The following is a 17558-nucleotide window of genomic DNA, read 5'->3' on the forward strand; positions in this document are numbered from 1 at the left end:
GAACTCTAAGCATGTGAGAGAGAGTGGGCACCTCCCAGAACATTGTATTGTGCCACTCCCAACAGAAATAACCCAGGTGGATAGCCTCAGCAATCAGGGGCTGCTCAGTTGCTCATACAAAATCCCACCTTGGAGTTTACAAAGGCTTATGGGTAGAAAAGCCACACTAAGTAATTTACTACACCGCAATACTACTTACCTAAAGTAACACAGACTGAGGTGGACAATCTGAACAGACCCATAACAAAAGAAGAAACTGAACAGGTCATAAAAACATTACCAACAAAAAAAGTCCTGGCCCAGATGGTTTCACTGGAGAATTCTACCAAACATTCAGAGAACTGACACAAATCCTACTCAACCTATTCCAGAACACAGAAAAGGATGGAATCCTCCCAAATTCATGTTACAAAATAAGCATAACCTTGATACCAAAACCAGGCAAAGACATCACTAAACAGGAAAAACTCCAAACCAATATATCTCATGAATATAGACACAAAAATCTTCAACAAAATCCAGCCAATAGGTTCCAACAACATATCAAAAAAATAATACACTATAATCAAGTAGGGTTCATACCATATATGCAAGGATGATTCATCATTAGAAAAACAATCAACGTCATCTATCACATAAATAAAACAAAGGAAAAGAACCACATAATCATATCAATTGATGCAGAAAAGTCATTTGATAAAATCCAACACCCATTTCTGATAAAACCTCAGCAAAAACAGGAATAGAAGGGACATTTCTCAACATAATAAATGGAATCTATGCAAATCCAACAGCCAACATTATTCTCAATGGAGAGAGACTGAAACCATTCCCCTTGTGAACAGGAACCAGACAAGGATGTCCTCTATCACCACTTCTATTCAACACTGTACTGGAAGTCCTAGCCAGGGCAATAAGGCAAGAAAGGAAAATTAAAGGCATCCAGATTAGTAAGAAAGAAATAAAACTACCCCTATTTGCTGATGATATGATCCTATACCTAGAACACCCAAGAGACTCAGTCAAAAATCTACTGGAACTAACTGAGAGATTTAGCATAGTAGCAGGATACAAGATCAACATACAAAAATCAGTTGGATTCCTCTACACCAGCAAAGAGATTGCTGAAAAAGAAATAAGGAAATTAATACCATTTATAATAGCTACCAAAAAAGAAGAAAATACTTGGGAATAAATCTTATTAGGGACCCAAAAAACCTATACAGAGAAAACTACAAAACACTACTTCAAGAAACAGTAAGAGATCTACATGAATCAAAGAACATACCATGCTCATGGACAGAAAGATTGAACATTGTGAAAATGTCAATACTACGTAAAGCAATCTATACATTCAATGCAATCCCAATCCAGATCCCATCAACATTCTTTAAGGATATGAAAAACCAATCACTAATTTTATATGGAAAGGAAAAGGACCTCAGATAAGTAAAGCACTATTGAAGAACAACGTAGGGGGTCTCACAGTCCCAGATCTCAAAACCTACTACACAACCACAGTAGTCAAAACAGCCTGGTATTGGTACATTGACAGACACATAGACCAGTGGAATAGAATTGAGAACCCGGAAATAGATTCGTCGACCTATACTCAGCTGATCTTTGACAAAGGGCCGAAATCCATTAAATGAGGAACAGATAGTCTCTTTCACAAATGGTGCTGGCATGAATGGTTATCCATTTGCAGAAAAATGAAACAAGACTTATACCTCACACCATACACAAAAACTAACTCCAAGTGGATCAGAAACTTAAAAGTGAAACCTAAAACCATATATAAAGTTCCTAAAGGAAAAAACGGGCAAATTTAGGGGCCCTAATTTATGGCATAAATAGACTATCCATTTGCAGAAAAATGAAACAAGACCTATATCTCACACAATAAACAAAACTAACTCCAAGTGGATCAAAAACTTAAAAGTAAACTAAAACTATATATAAAGTTCCTCAAGGAAAAAACAGGGGCAAATTTAGGGGCCCTAATATATGGCATAAATAGACTGTCAGGTATAACCCAAATACACAAACAGCAGAAGAGAAACTAGATGAATAGGACTGTCCCAAAATTAAATTTTTATGTGCTTCCAAAGGCTTCTCCAGAAGACTAAAAAGAGAAGGAAAAAATATTCACAATGGCACACTTGAGAAGGGACTTATCGCTAAGATTCATAGAGAGGTCCAACACCTCAACACCAAAAAGATAAATAATCCAGTTCAAAAATGGGAAGACCATTAGAGAGATGCAAATGAAAACAACAATGAGATACCATCTGGCCCCAGCACCAGTAGCAAAATTCAACAAGACAGAAAATAACAAATGCTGGTGAGGATGTGGAGAAACTGGGACTCTCATTCACTGCTGGACTGTCAAATGATAAAACCACTGTGGAAAGTAGTATGGCGATTCCTTAAAATGTTGCAATTAGAAATGCCATTTGACCCAGGAATCCCATTAATTACTAGGACCTAATGAAGTGGGAGCCAAAACAAGAACAGATACATGCACACCCATGTTTATCACAGCACCATTTACAACAGCAAAAAGATAGAAACAACCTAGGTGCCCATAAACTGAAGAATGGATAAGCAAACTATGGTCCATACACGAAATGGAATACTATGCAACACTGAAAAATAATGAAGAATCAGCGAATCACTTCCTAACGTGGATGAACTTGGAGGACATTATGCTGAGTGAAGTAAGTCGATCACAGAAGGGCAAATATTCTGTTAGTTCACTATTTGTAAAAAATCAAAGAAAGGTTTAGATGTGGAAGGAAACTTTCTTTGTTGGGTTACCAGGGATAGGCAGGGACACTGCTAAACTGGTAGGGGCAAACACTGATTTGAGTGAAGGGGAGGGCAGTTACCACAACTGAGTGATCCCCATGGTGGCCCTGAGGCAGAGGAAGACAGAGAGAGGTGCATGGGAGGTACAGGCAACAGAGATGAACCCTTGTGCGTGTACAGTACTGCGTTGTCAGTGAGGCAAGCACTGATCTACAGGTGGATAGATAGGTGGACAGGCTGAACAATCAGATGTGTCTAGACAGGGAGCAGTGTGACATGACGTGTACAGGGTTGGCAGACAATTGTTTCTACAAGAGCATTTGTATGTGCTGTAATAACGTCCAGATATATAGTAGAGCTGACAAGGGGCAAGGTTTTGGTGGCTTCTTGGTCACTCCCAGCTACCCTGAGGGAGTGAGTAGTTGGACCTGTTGGCTCAGGACCATGGTCACAGGGGATATCAAGCTCACTGGCATAACATACTATACAAAAACATTGTTGGAAACAATTAGTCCAAGAGACTGGTAGACCATGTGATCCTCAGCCTATCTGACCCTGAGACCAGAAGAACTAGATGGTGCTCAGCTACCACCATCAACCACTCGAAATGGGATCAGTGCAGGAGATTCCGGATAGAGTGGGAGAATAGTGTGGAACAAAACTCAAAAGCATAAAAAAAAAAAGACCAGCCTTACTGGTCTGACAGAGCCTGGAGAGACCCCTGAGACTATGGCCCCTAGTTACCCTTCAGGTTTGGAACTGAACTCATTCCTGTGGCTTCCAGCCAAACAACATACAGGCATATGGGGTGAACATTTATATCAGGTAGATACACTCCTTGGAACGATCTATCAGTCCTGGGAGAACAGAAGGACAGTGTTTGCACAGGGAGATAGCTCTGGGGACAGAAGTGCATGGGAGGGAAGGACACAGGGAAGAGGTAACTGTGGGCAGGAAGTGGGCAAAAAGTTGTTAACACTGTGGGGAATTGCAGCCAATGTCATGAGACAAAATGTGTATGAACTACTCTATGGAAAATGAATTTGCTCTGTGAACTTCCACTCAAAATCACAATAAACATTTTTTTTAAAAAAAGAAAAAGGGATTATAACCACAGGCATTGATACCAAAAAAACAAACCCACTGTCATTGAGTCAATTCCAACTCATAGCAACCACCACTGGCTTTCCAAGATGGTCAGTCTTTATGGAAGATTGCCCAGTCTTCCTTCTGCAGAGTGGCTGGTGGGTTTGAACCGCGAACCTTCTGGTGACAGAGGTTAGGATTTACAATACGTCCAATCCAATCCATGACACAGCTCTACTCATCGTCACTAAACGGTGGAAGCAACTGAAAGGTCCTTCAACTGGTGGGCGGATAAACTAACTGCAGCACATTCACTCACCAGAACATTACTCAGGAATAAAAACCAGTGAGCTACCACACCACGAAAAGACATGGAGGAACCTTCCTGCAATGGCCAAATGAAAGGAGGCAGTCTGAAAAAGCTACCGAAAAACCAAACTCACTGCCACTGAGTCAATTCCGACTCATAGCGACCCCCATTGGCTTTTCAAGCCTGTAAGTCTTTACAGAAGCAGACTGCCTCATTTTTGTTCTGCAGAGTGGCTGGTGAGCTCGAACCCCTGACCTCTGGATTAGCAGCCAAGTGCCTTGATCACTACACCGCCAGAGCTCCTGAAAAAGCTACAGATGGTGTGAAAACAACTGTGTGACATTCTGGAAAAGTCACACTACGGGGTAGATCAGGAACAGGGGGAAGGAGGTGAAGAGGTGGAGCACTGGGGGTTTCCAGGGCAGTGGAACTATTCGGTAATGACAGTTCACACAATACCGCCATGGTGGACGCCTGGCATCGCGCCTCTGTGAAAACGCACGGGGCCGTACAGGACAGCGTGCAGCCCAAAGCCAACCACGGACCTGCCTTGATAACACAGCAGGGCAAGCTCAGCAGGGCAGGTAGTGTGCCAGGGCATGGGGTTTCCATCAAAGGTGACTCAAACACACCTAGAAACTATGAGAATGGCTGCATGACGCAGTGAACGCAACTAATTTCACTGGACACAAAAAATAGTTAGAACGGCACATGTGCTGTGGCTGGTGGGTTTGAACTGTTGACCTTTTGGTTACCCAAGAGCATACTCATTTGTGCCAGTATGTTAATTAAACAAGACCACAGAGGGAAACGTGTGGGCCCATTTTGGGCCCTGCTCTGCCTGGGTGCTCACCCAGCCTACAAATGTGTGAGGAGTTCCTACCGTCTCTGTGCTTACAAAGGTGGGGAGACACCCAAGGCTTGGCGGGGCACACGTGAGGGTCGGGCAGGCTAGCGGTGCCATGGAGGGGAGAGAGGACAGTGTGAGCAGAATGGCAGGGTGTGGAGGGGGCCGGTGCCCTGGCCAGTGGGTCTCAAGGCCTCTGCAGCTGAGCTGTCCCAGGGGCAGTAGAAGGAGCACCAGCTGTGTGCCAAGCGGGCACCAGGCACTGTCCTGGTTGGGCACTTAGTTCCACAGCCTGAGGTTCAAAGGCCGAGAGAGAGATTAGACAGAGACAGAGAACAGAGAGACAGAGATAGACAAGGACACAGAGAGAGACAGGCAGACAAGAGACTGAGACAGACAGGGACAGAGAGAAAGACAGGAGAATGAGAGCTAGAAAGACAGGCAGAGAACAGAGAGACAGATAGTGAAGTGTGAGGAGACAGTGACAGACAGAGACAGGCAGAGACAGACAGAACTGAGAGACAGAGGCAGGGACGACAGCCCGGTCCCCACGGGGACACGGGAGAATTCTGACGCAGAGGGAAGGGCCCAGAGTGAGACTGCCCCTGTTGGCGGCCAAGCAACCCCTCCCTGCCCTCTGCACCTCCAGAGGCACTGCCCAGGGGGAAATGCGGCCAGCGTACCCCCAACCAGAACTGTCTGCCTGCGTCTGGGGGACATGCTGGAAGCAGGCATGAACAGTGCTCGCAGTCAGGCCTGGCTGCAGGACCGACTCAGAAACTGAGCTCAGCAGCAAAGCCCAGGCCTGGCGCGCCCTCTAGTGGCCGCCTGCTGTAAGTCAGGTACAGGGAGCGCCCTAACTGGGACCTGGGCAAAGAACGGGGGATGCCAACAGGGGCAGGAGTCAGACCAGGTGAGCTGGGAGGTTTCCCTGAAACCAGGCAAGTGCCTGGGAGGGAGTGAGGCGGAGAAGGAAGTGAGGCTCTGGTGGGAACACCCCATTCCCTCTCCCCGACCAGATAGCCTTGAAAAGCCCTCTCCCTGCAGAAACCCAGAGCCCAGCAGGGCCGACCAAGGCAAACAGGAGCTCAGAGTCCCTCGTGCTGAGGTCCTGGGGCCGAGCCACCAGCTCTGCCACATGCCAGGGTACCCTCGTGAAAGTGAACGGTGTCTCCTGCTCCCTGCAAACCTGCGGGCACCTCCACCTGGGTCTGTGGTCACAAGATATCCCCACTCCTGCAGTTATCCAAAAACCTCCAGCGTTTGACCCGCCAACCCCGGATCCCAAGGCAACTTGCTCACAGCAGAGGGGACACCACAGTGGAAACAGGGCCGTTGTCCCACTGGTCCTAACACACACTGAGGGGCCAGCTTGGAGAGAACGTGGAAAGGACAGGATGTCCCAGGATGCCACACGCATACGTCTTCCACGGCATCACACATTGCCATGTCCCCGCAGGTGGAGCCCTCGGGCCCAGGAGCCTGGGTAGGGGCATGTTTCCACTGAACATCACCCCCAGACTCACTCAGAACCTTTCTGCTTCCCATCCTCCCAACTGTAGGCTCCCTGGGCCCAGACAGGAGACACTCCGTGAGAAACAGGGGCAGTTCCACAGCCTTTATGTCACAGCTACCACCTGGCCACTTCCAGCTCTTTGTGGCAGGAGACCAGCAGGAGGTGGCAGATTGTGCCCCCAACAGCATGAGCTCCCAGACAGGAGGGGGCCCCCACCAGCAGGGCTCCCAGGCAGCACTCCCTCCATGCCCGAGTGCCCACCCCTCCAAGGCCCTGCCTGCTTGCTCACCTTACATGCCGTGCCCAGGAGGGTGCCGTCGCGGCTCCACGCTGCACTCTGTACCAGGTCCCCATGGGCCGCCAGCTCTGCGGAGAAGGAGCCACGGTCAGGAGGGGTCCGGGCAGTGCAGATGAGCCTGGCTCGGGGTAACTCCCCAAGGCAAGGACAGCTGCTCCAAGCACCCCTCCAGCCGGGGCAGCGGGGATGATACTGTCAGCCCCACTTCCCCTGAACGAGGGAGAGGCTTCGTCCTCCAGCCCTCCTCGCACCAGGCCATGCTGGCCCTCAAAAGCCTACAGGCTCCCTCCTCCTCGGCCTGGCTCTCGCTTCCCACCCAGGCTTATTCCCAGGGACTCCCCTGCACTCTCTGTCAGCCTAAGCGGCACCAGCCCACGGCCCTGCCACACTCACCCCCCTCAGGGCCTCTGCTCCTGCCCTCTGCACACTCCTCTCCTAGTGCGGCCTCCCTAGTGCGGCGTTCTAAAACACGTCCACACGTTCTGACATTCCTCCCCTCAACGTGAAGCCTGATCGCCCTCCTCGTGGGCATGACTTAGTGACTCGTGTCTAACAAAGAAATCTGGCGGAAGTGATGGTGTGAGCGTCTCAGAGGTAAATCTCCTAAAAGACACTGTGGCTTCCTCTTTGCCCGCCCCCCCCAGGAGAAGCCATGTTGTGAGGACACTCGAGCAGCTAGCTGGTGGAGAGGCCGACACAGGGTGGACCTGAGGCCTCCAGCCAACAGCCACCACCGTGGGAGGGAGCCGTCCTGGAAGCAGATCCCACAGGCCCAGTAAAGCCTTTGGATGACTGCTGCCCTGGACTACATCATTAAAAAAAAAATCATTATTTGGTTGTTGTTGAGAATACACACAGCAGAACTCACACCAGGGCAACGATTTCTCCATGGACAATTCAGCGACATTCAGTGACACCAACCACGTCCATTCTCACCCTCCATTTCTGAATCGCCCCTCCCCCACTGACATCAACTCACTGCCCCCTAAGGTTCCTATCCAAACTTTTGAGTTACTGTTGTCAATTGGATCTCGTATATAGTTCTTCGAAGAACACAACCCTCAAGGCAGAATTTTTTTAAAAAAGTATTAAGCTAAAGTATTGTTTCCTTTAAGGAAGACTTCAGGGAATATTTCTGGTATAGGGTTTAAAGATGATCTCAGTGCAATAGCTTCAGGGGTTCATCCAGCCTCAGTGCCTCCAGAAAATCTGGATTCCATGAGAATTTGAAATTTTCTTCCTTATCTTCCCCCTTTTTATCAGGTTTCTACTATAGAATCTTGCTTAAAACGTTCAGTAATGGTAGCCAGGAACTATTCAGTTCTGGACTTACAGCAAAGAAAGTAGAATCAGTCTTGGGGCAAATTAGCCGCACATTCCACATCCTCCTTCAGTTCTTGACTCTCCTTCCTCCTTGCTCCCTCTCTCTTGGATTGTCCCCTCTGGGGGAAGCCAGCTGCCATGTTGTGAGGGCACTCGAGCAACCCAGGAAGAGGTCCCCATGAGGAGGAACTGAGGTTTCCAGCCAACAGCCAGTACCACATGAGGGAGCCATCTTGGAAGCAGACCCTCCAGCCTCCAGTCAGGCCTTCAGATGCCTGCAGCCCCAGCCAACGTCTTGACTGTACCCTCCTGAGAAAATCAGAGCCGGGGCCACCCAGCTAAGCTGCTCCCCAGTTCCCGACCCATAGAAACAGAGATGGTAAATGTTCATAGTTGCTTTAGCTCTGGAAGTTTGGGGGTCAAGTGTCACACAGCAATGACTGCTCTACCAAGGCTGGAGTCCTGGATGGTGAGAACTATTAATATGCTCAGCTGCCAACCAAAAGCTTCAAGGTTTGAGCCCACCTAGAGGTGCCTCAAAGAAAGGCCTCGCAACCCACCTCCATCGAAAGGCCCGTGGAACACAGTTCTAGTCTGGCACGTGTGGGGACGCCATGAGTCAGAACCAAATCCAAAACAACCAGCGGGGGAGGCGACCAGCACGGACACTCCTCTGGGATTAATCCCAGCTCTGCTATCTGCTCGCGTGTGGCCATGCCATCTACCCAGGCCTCCTCCACCCGCAGAACAGTGACAACTACTTAAGACCAGTGAGGATGAACCCTGGGGTCAGGAAGCCCTCGACACAGGGCTGGGCACGCAGGAAGAACTGAGAAGTGGCACTCGCAGTTGGTTTTCCTCCCTGATGACGTGCTATCCGGTCGCCTTTACCTCTGCTTTACGGGTGAGGCCACTGTCCTCAACTGCCCTGGCTCACTGGGGCCACGGCCCGCACCACACCCATCATTTCCACATCCCTCGTGGTGCAGGAAGAGTCCAAGTGGGCATCGGCTGAGTCCTTAGTAACGGATCCTGTCGAGAGGGAATCCCTTAGGCAGCCTTGCTGTGCTGTGGATGGTGGCTGACCCTTTGCTCCCAGCCCCAGAGGCCAGAGAGTCACCGCAGGGAGCTCAGCCACCTTTCTGAGTCTCACCCAACATCTCTGTCTTCCAAAGGGGGTGAGGGTGCAAAGGAGGACCCCAAGAAAGGATGGGTGACACCATCGCAGTGCACCACACATGAGTCACATGAGTAGAACTGCATCATTTGAGCAGAGCGATCTGACCCAAATAGCCCCAGTGGTGCAACGCTTAAGCACCCGGCGGCTAATAGAGAAGTGGACAGTTCAAAGTCACCAGCCGCCCCCTGGGAGAGAGATGAGGCAATCTGCCCCTATGAGGACAGCCTTGGAAACCCTATGGGCAGTCCTACCCTGTCCTATAGGGTTGCTGAGAATTGGAATAGACTCAATAGGGCACAACAATAACATGTTAGGAAAGGAGCCCTGGTAGTGGCACGGTTAAGCGCTCAGCTGCCAGCCAAAAGGTTGACTGTTGGAACCTATGCAGTGCCTCTGCAGGTGACAGCCCTGGTGATCTGCTCCCCTAAAGATCACAGCCTAATTGTGGGAGATTACAGTCAACGCCAGGAGACAAAGTGTATGTGAACTGCTGCGTGGAAGATGAACTTGCTCTGTAAACTTTCACTCAAATCACAATAAAATTAAAAAAAAATAAAATAAAAGGATTATAGCCTACAAACCCCACAGGTCACTTCCACTCTGTCACACGGGACGACGATGAGCTGGAATGGACTCGGTGGCACCAAACAGCAGGGACACGGGGCCAGTGAGGAAGGGAAGCGTGCGTGCGGGTTAAGGGGTGGGTGGGAGGTGGGAGCTGCTGAAAGACAGCCAAGCCCTTACGGCCAGAGGTTGGACATTGAGTTCATTTCCAAAACTGGGAACGTTTGTAAGAAATCTCAGGCTGGGGAAGTTATTTAGAGATGGGTGAGGGTTGAGCTGTGTCCCCCAAAAGGAGATGTGCAATTCCAATGCCTGGTACCTCCATGTTTGCAAATAGGGCCTTTGAAGATGTTATAAGTTAACCACTCAAAAAAAAAAAAATAAGAACCATCTGCCATTTAGTCACCTCTGAGTTCTGGTGACTACACGTGTGTCACGGCAGAACCGTGTTCCTCGGGGTTTTCAATGACCAGGTGTTTGGAAGCAGACTGTCAGTCTTTCCTCTAAGGTACCTCTGGACGGACATGACCCCCAACCTCTCAGTCAGCAGCTGACTGTGTCACTCGCTTACACCCAGGGACTCCTTACATAAGTTAACGTGACACCAGAAACTACTGCCCTGAGCTCCTGTTTAAACCAAAAACATCCCCTGAAGTCTTCTTAACACCAAAGAACAGTTTAGCTTAAACAGTGAAAACTGTCTGCCTCAAGCATCATCCTGCTAAGAACGCTCCCCGTGGAATCAAGTTGACAACAGCAGCCTGAGACATGAGATGGGAACCTTAGGGGGCAGTTGGTTGATGTCAACAAGGGACAGACAACTGGGAAAAGGAGTGTGAGAAGGGTCTCACAACTGGAAGAACGGAACTGACGGCACCTGTTCAAACGGCTGAACTGGTGTATGTTGCGCTGTGTGTATTCTCAACAACAGCAACAACAACAAAATAAGTTAAAGAAACAAATAAAGCTAACTAGGGTTGTTCTGGATTAGGGTGTGAGTATGAGTGGTGTCCTTGTAAAAAGTGAGAATGGACACAGAGAGAGAACCAGAGGGAAAGCAGCTCCCTCCCCTACCTAAAGACAGCTGTAGGCATTGGAGTGATGTGTCTGTAAGCCCAGGAATGACAAGGGTTGCCAGGGACCACCAGGAGCTGGAAAAAGCAAGCAAGGATCTTCCCCAAGAGCCTGCAGAGAGAGCAGGTCCTGCCCACACCTGGGTCAGAGCCTTCCAGCCCCCAGGACTGAGACAGTGCGCGTCTGTAGTTTCATGATGCCTGGCTCGGGGCACTTTGTTACAGCAGCCACAGGAAACTAACTCAGACATAGAGACTGACAGCAGAAGGAACAGCTGAGACTTTGGTATGAATTTTAAGATGCGTATCCCCAAAACACGAGCAACTAAAGTGCTGTTCAGATGGGGGTGCAGGTGTTCCTGGAGGGGCAGGCCAGTACAGTCCGTACCTGTGAGGGGCTGCTGCCTGGCCACATCCCAGACCTTCACGGCTGTGCCAGCTGTGGTCACCAGGACGCCGTCAGCGGTGGGGTGGAACTGCAGCGTCTCCACCTGGAGGGCCTCAGGGCCCAGCACCAGCCCAGGGGCTGTGGGCAGGGCCTGGCCTGGGACGGGCAGCCGCCACAGCTTCACCTGCAGGGAAGAGCAAATGTGTGAGCCCTGGGCTAGGGGCCTGGGTGTCCTGTGCCAGAACCTGGCTCTGCAGGACCGTACCCCACCCCTTTGCCCGTCGGTGGGCACGGAGCTGTAGGGTCCTGGGGCAGGAAAGAGAGGCCAACGCCAGAGTCACGGTGAACACAGAGGCCAGTGGGCATGTCACATGAGAGCAAGGATGCTGGGGCTCCACTTGGTCACCTCTAAGCCCTGCTTCCCTCCCAGCCCAGCAAGATCAGAGCCTTCAGACTACAGCTCCCAGTGAGCACCCAGGAGCTGGTTGGGTGGAGGAACTCAGAAATTCTAGCTGCCGCCTCCCCAAACCCAAACCCAACCTGCTGGGGCTGGGCGATTCTGACTGTCGCGACCCCGTGTGTCACAGAAGAACTGCTCCAGAGCGCTTGCTTGGCTGGCATCTTTACACAAGCAGCTTGTCAGGCCTTTCCTCCGTGGCACTGCTGGGGGGGTTCCAGGCACCAACTTTTAGGCCAGTTGCCGAGCACAGACCACGTGCAGTACCCAGGGACCTCCGGCTGCCCCAGCCGGCCCTGAAAGCTGGCAGATGGGCCCTGGGCCCTTACAGGAAGGGATGGGGCTAGACTGGGAGGAAGCACAGCCCCGTGGAGACTCAGAGGGCCCTGGGCTAGGTTGAGGGGCCAAGCAGCTCTCCCCGTGGGCCCCACTCACCGTCCTGTCCGCTGAGCCTGTGGCCAGGAGGAAGTCATCGAAGGGAGAGAAATCCAAGTCCGTGACCAGGTCTGTGGAGGAGCAGTGGTTGACCCAAGGCCTAGGAGAACCCTCCGGAATATTGTTTCCAAACTCAGTGTGACTTCTCCCCCCGGCTGGGAACCACAGTCTGGGGCCACTGCCACCACAGGTGGCTGTAACTACACCTCTGGAAGCCACATGGAAACACCCAGGCCCCTTTCTGCAACACCCGCCCCCAGGAGCCCTGCCGAGCCAAGGTGACCAAGGGCCTGGCCACAGGCGGCCGGCAGGAGGGGTGTCCTATGTCCACCCCTGCCCAGGACCCCACATGCACTGACAAGCATATTGGCAGGCTTAAAGCTACTGCCCCCACCTTCGCCCCACATTTAAATTTAACTCAAACTTCCCACAAGCAAAAGACTCATGATAAAGTCCATTCAGGGAGAAGGTTAAGTCATCAGATAAACTGTAACTGGGCTGCAGAATGCACATACACACACTTAATAAACCAGTCCTGCCAATGAAGTGAATGACAACCAGCTAGGTCTGAAGTCCCCTTTGGGAACTTTCCCCAAACAACGTCTACAGCAGATAAGCTGACCACAAGACAAGCTTGTCCCTTCAGCTGGGTGTACCCTGACCGCAGTTTCTTCTGCCCAAGAAAACCTTTCAGCCCTAGCTGGCTCATCGATCAGGCTTTTTTTTTTTCTGATCAGTAAGTGAAGGAATTTGAGAATGAACACGTCCATCAGCTCCTGCTCTGGGCCTCCTGAGAGATTTGGGCGAGACCGACGCCATCCCAGTCCATGGGAACATGTGCTTCCGTACCAGAAGCCAACACAAGGTTGTACACACCACTGCCTGGTAAGAGATGCAGATGCCAGGGTCAGGGGTCGGGGAGGCTTTTACAGAAGGGGCACAATGGCCCCTGCAGGACCAGGACAGTGAGGGGCCAACAGCGGCCACGTAAACCTTCTCCTGTGGAAATGGCCTGACCTGTCCCCCAAGCCAGAGTGACTGACCCCCGGGCAGGCACCTGCCTGAGCCCAACCAGCCAGCTGCTCCTGCATGTGCGTGTGCACGTGCACTATTTTGTTAAACGCACTGTATTTTTTTAGAGCACTTTTAGGTTTACAGGAAAACTGCATAGGAAGTATGGACTGTTCATAAGCAGCCTGATAGGGACTGAACTGGGTCTCCACAAAAAGACGCACTGAAGACCTAACCTCTGTACCTCCACATGTGACCTTGTATGGAAACGTGATCTTGGAAGCTGTTACATTAACACGAGGTCACACTGAGGAGGGGGCCCAAATCGCATCTGAGTGGTGCCCTTATGTCATGGATCGAATTACGTGCCCCCAAAATACGTGTCAACTTGCCTGGGCCATGAATCTCAAAACCCAAAAACCAAACTTACTACCATCGAGTCGATTCCGACTCATAGCGACCCCCTTTGGGTTTCTGAGTGTTCTGGTTCCCTAGTGCCACTCTGATAACAGTACACCACAGATGGGATGCTTGAACAAACAGGAGGTGATTCTCTTACAGTTTGGAGGCTTTCAGTCCAAGTTCCAAATGCCAGGCTCTAGGGGCTGGCTGAGAGCCCCTCAGCCTTGGGCTTCAGCTCTGCCTCCTGCTCCAAGCCCACTGAAGCTGGAGGCTCTTCACTCAGCTGCTGGCTGCTGAGGCTGACAAACCCAAGGTCGATAAGTGAAAAGGCACAGTCCCAATATTACCAAACCACATGGCAGGCCATTAATTCAAGTCCATTAAAAGTCCCAAGATAGCAGAGCATGGCAGGCTGCTGAACAACAACACAGCTACACGCAGGGTTAAAGCATGCCATAAGCTAGAGACCGTTCCCCAAAGGTTCTCCTTTTATGCAGGAAGCAGGCCACATCCCTAAGGCAGCTACTCAGCTGCTCACAGTAGATTCCACCATGGAGCTGATTACCAGTCTCATCATGGGGAATACTACATCCAGCTGCCCAGGCACTCAACCAGGTCCAGCCAAGTTGACACACAAACTTAACCACCACACTGAGACTATAAATCTTGATGGAAGTAGATCACCCAGTCTTCCTTCTGCGGAGCAGCTGGTGGGTTTGAACTGCTGACCTTCCAGTCAGCACTCAAGTCCCTTATCTACTACACCACCCAAGCTCCTTGTGACTCTCAGTATTATGCAATTATCCTCTATGTTGTGATCTGATGTAATTATCCTGTGTGCTATAAAGCCTCATCTCTATGTTAATGAGGCAAGATACAAGCTATACCATTGGGTAGTATCTTGAGTCAATCTCTTCTGAGATATAAAAGAGATTAAACGAGCCAGCAAAGAGGAAAAGGACCTCAGTAGCACCAAGAAAGAGCCAGAAGCGGAGTGGCTATTCAGGGTCCCTACACTGAGAACCTCCTGGATCCAGGGGAAGATTGATGTCAAGACACGTGGAGATCTCCAAGGGACACTGGGCCCACAGGTGCTGAAAGGAGACAATGACCTTCCTCCAGAGCCGACAGGGAGAGAGAGCCTCCCCTAGAGCTGGCGCCCTGAATTTGAACTTTCCACTTCCCAAATTGAGAATAAATTTCTGTTTGTTAAAGCCACCCCCCATTTGCGGTATTTCTGTTATAGCTGCACTATAGAGAACTAACCACCGCCCACTGCTGTCAAGTTGATTCCAACTCACAGCACTCTTCAAGGGAAGAGTAGAACTGCCCTAAAGGGTTTCCAAGACTGTAATCTTTACGGAAGCATACCGCCACATCTCTCCCCTGCAGAGATGCTGCTGGATTCGAACTACCGACCTTTTGGTTAGCAGCCCAATGCTTTAACCACAGCACTACCAGGAGTAAGACACCTTATGGAAGAGGAGAGTAGACACAGACATAGAGGGAAGACTGCCATGACTGCAAGCCAAGGACCATCTGTGGCAACCAGAAGCTGAGACAGACAACCCTCCTCTAGAACCTTCAGGAACGTGTCAGGAGCGTGACCCTCCTGACACCCTGCACTTGGACTTCCAGCCTCCAGCCTGAAATAGAACGCATTCCTGTGGTTTTCTGCCACTGGCTTTGCGTGCTTTGTTACAGCGCCTCAGGAAACTAGTATGCTCCCTCTGCCCGCTGCAGCTTGTGATATGTGGTACATGTGTTACAAGTGATGAACCGATACTGACACATTATTACTAACTAAAGTCCAGTCACTTCATTGCAGCTCACTGTGTGGCACTGTCCTCCCAGTTGTGACATGCAAATAAACGGGAACTCACAGGTATGTACTCAGCACAGTGCCTGGCATGTAGCAAGCTGCCCAGAAATCTTCCCTGTCACCGTCAGCGGGCCCCTGGATCCCCACGCTGAGTACACCCAGCTAAGGACCAAGGACCAACCTCTTCCCTCACTCTAAGGCCCCTCAACAGGGCAGCCAGGGCACCAGACCAGCTGGACAGGGAAAGAGGAGGCCAGTGGGGTGGGTACTGCCTCAGCTTGAGCAGAGCAAACCACTCCCTCTTGCTGGCGGGCTGCCAGGCATCCCCCGCAGCAGCTGCAGCAGACAAAAGCTCTCTGTGCGAGGGCCCCACCTTGGACCCTGCAGCCCAGCCCCGCCCCTGCATTAGAGGACCCCTAGCAGCCTGGCTGGGGAGGAGCGCTGGTGGCGAGGGCTGTCCTGCTGGGTGCCAGGAAGGGACAGCAGGCTAAGGGCCACCCAGGGCTGAATACACAGAGGTGATGGGAGCCTGGACCTGGGGCCAGAGAAGTTCTTGAGGGCTGTCTGTGCCCAGGGGTCTCTCTTGGCTTGATAACCTGGAGCAGGCCATTCCCCAACTCTGCCCAAGCCAGAATTCTAAGCCTGGGTCCCAACTTCCAAGCCCAAGACTGACTACACAGCAAGGGTGACAGGACGGACTTGGCAGCCACATGCTATGGGGCCAGGTGAGCCTGACTCCCTGGCCCCAGGGAGTGAGGGGCGAGGTGCAGACTTCCAGGGTCCCGCACCCACTCACCTGAATGGCAACCCAGGTGGCTCACACGTCTCTTGTCTTCTCCCTGGCCTTCCAGAGCCACGATGCCTAGCACACCTGTTGAACAAACACAGGGCTCAGCTTCTGGACAAACAGAGACCACCCACCTCCAGGCCCAGCAGACACTAGAGCAAAGCTCCAAAGACCCAAGGCTCCTAGCAGAGGCAAGACCACCCTAGGCCTCCAACAACCTGAGATCACATCCCTCTGGACACAGTGACTGACCCCCCAGGAGATCTTTGCCCCATGCAAGAGCCTTCCATGACCTCTGATGTACCCAAGGCACTAGGGGAAAAAAGTTGTCTCTGTTGTACTGTGGATCACAAGAGGTCAGCTAGTGACCACTTTTCCCAGTACACGGAGACAGTCTACCTGAGAAAGAAGTCAGTCTCCAAGGACAGCAGAGCTGAGGGACAGAGAAAGAGGCCGGGCCCAGGGACTGTGTGTGAGCCCCTGGATCCAGCTATGCCTGAAGCCCCTGGACATTTCAGTTACTTGAACCACATAAGTACCTGTTTTTTATTTAAGCCCGCATGATGTGTCAATATCCCCTGCAACCAAGAGTCCTAACTAACACACTGGAGCTTTTCAAATCTTTGTGCTCCCATGTACCCAGTCACTCCAGGCCCAGTCTACCCCAGGACCAGTGTCTGAGAGCTGAAGAGTAGGCAGGAGAGGAAGACATCTGGAAATAAGATGACCCCAAGCTCTGCTCCTCCTAGACACGGGGGAGTCAGTCTCCCTCCCCAACCTCATGGTCATCTCTTATATACCACAACCGAAGTGGTTTATACAAATCACCCAATCACACCCTAATCTAAGTCAATCTGATTACACTATGTGTAGTCCCATTGGCAGCGGTTCAAGGCTCTGCCTGGCTACTCACCTCTGAGCACCACCAGGCCCCTCCAAGCTCCCCACCTGCGATGAGTCTGTCCACCTCCCCACTCCACCTAAGGTGACACTGTCTACATCTCCACACTTGGGTCCAAGCCCCCCTACCTGGGCGGTCAGAGTTAAATGCAATCAGGCTGCAGCTCGATTTGATGTGGTTCCCACATGAGGGGGCGGTTCCTGCTCGAATGTCATTGATCCAGGCCTGTAAGTAAAAAAGTGGTGGTGTCCTAGCCAGGGCCATAAGGCAAGAAAGGGAAATCAAAGGCATCCATATTGGTAAGGAAGAAGTCAAACTATCCCTATTTGCTGATGATATGATCCTAT

The 17558-nt window shown here is 51.0% G+C and overlaps 1 protein-coding gene across 1 annotated transcript in view; it reads right to left on the bottom strand.

Moving 5' to 3' along the window:
* The window catches only part of LOC103196060 (coronin-7-like), a gene marked incomplete at its 5' end in the record, with an annotated part of 95714 nt that overhangs the window by 72282 nt on the left and 5874 nt on the right, over positions 1-17558 (bottom strand). Inside the window, 5 exon segments of the mRNA XM_007939711.2 lie at positions 6860-6936; positions 11397-11580; positions 12289-12359; positions 16320-16394; positions 17340-17436. Coding sequence (XP_007937902.2) covers positions 6860-6936; positions 11397-11580; positions 12289-12359; positions 16320-16394; positions 17340-17436 — 504 coding nt within the window.

This window comes from Orycteropus afer, unplaced genomic scaffold (assembly GCF_000298275.1).
Source record: "Orycteropus afer afer isolate SDZICR_OR568_19922 unplaced genomic scaffold, OryAfe1.0 scaffold00061, whole genome shotgun sequence".
Classification (NCBI taxonomy): domain Eukaryota; kingdom Metazoa; phylum Chordata; class Mammalia; order Tubulidentata; family Orycteropodidae; genus Orycteropus; species Orycteropus afer.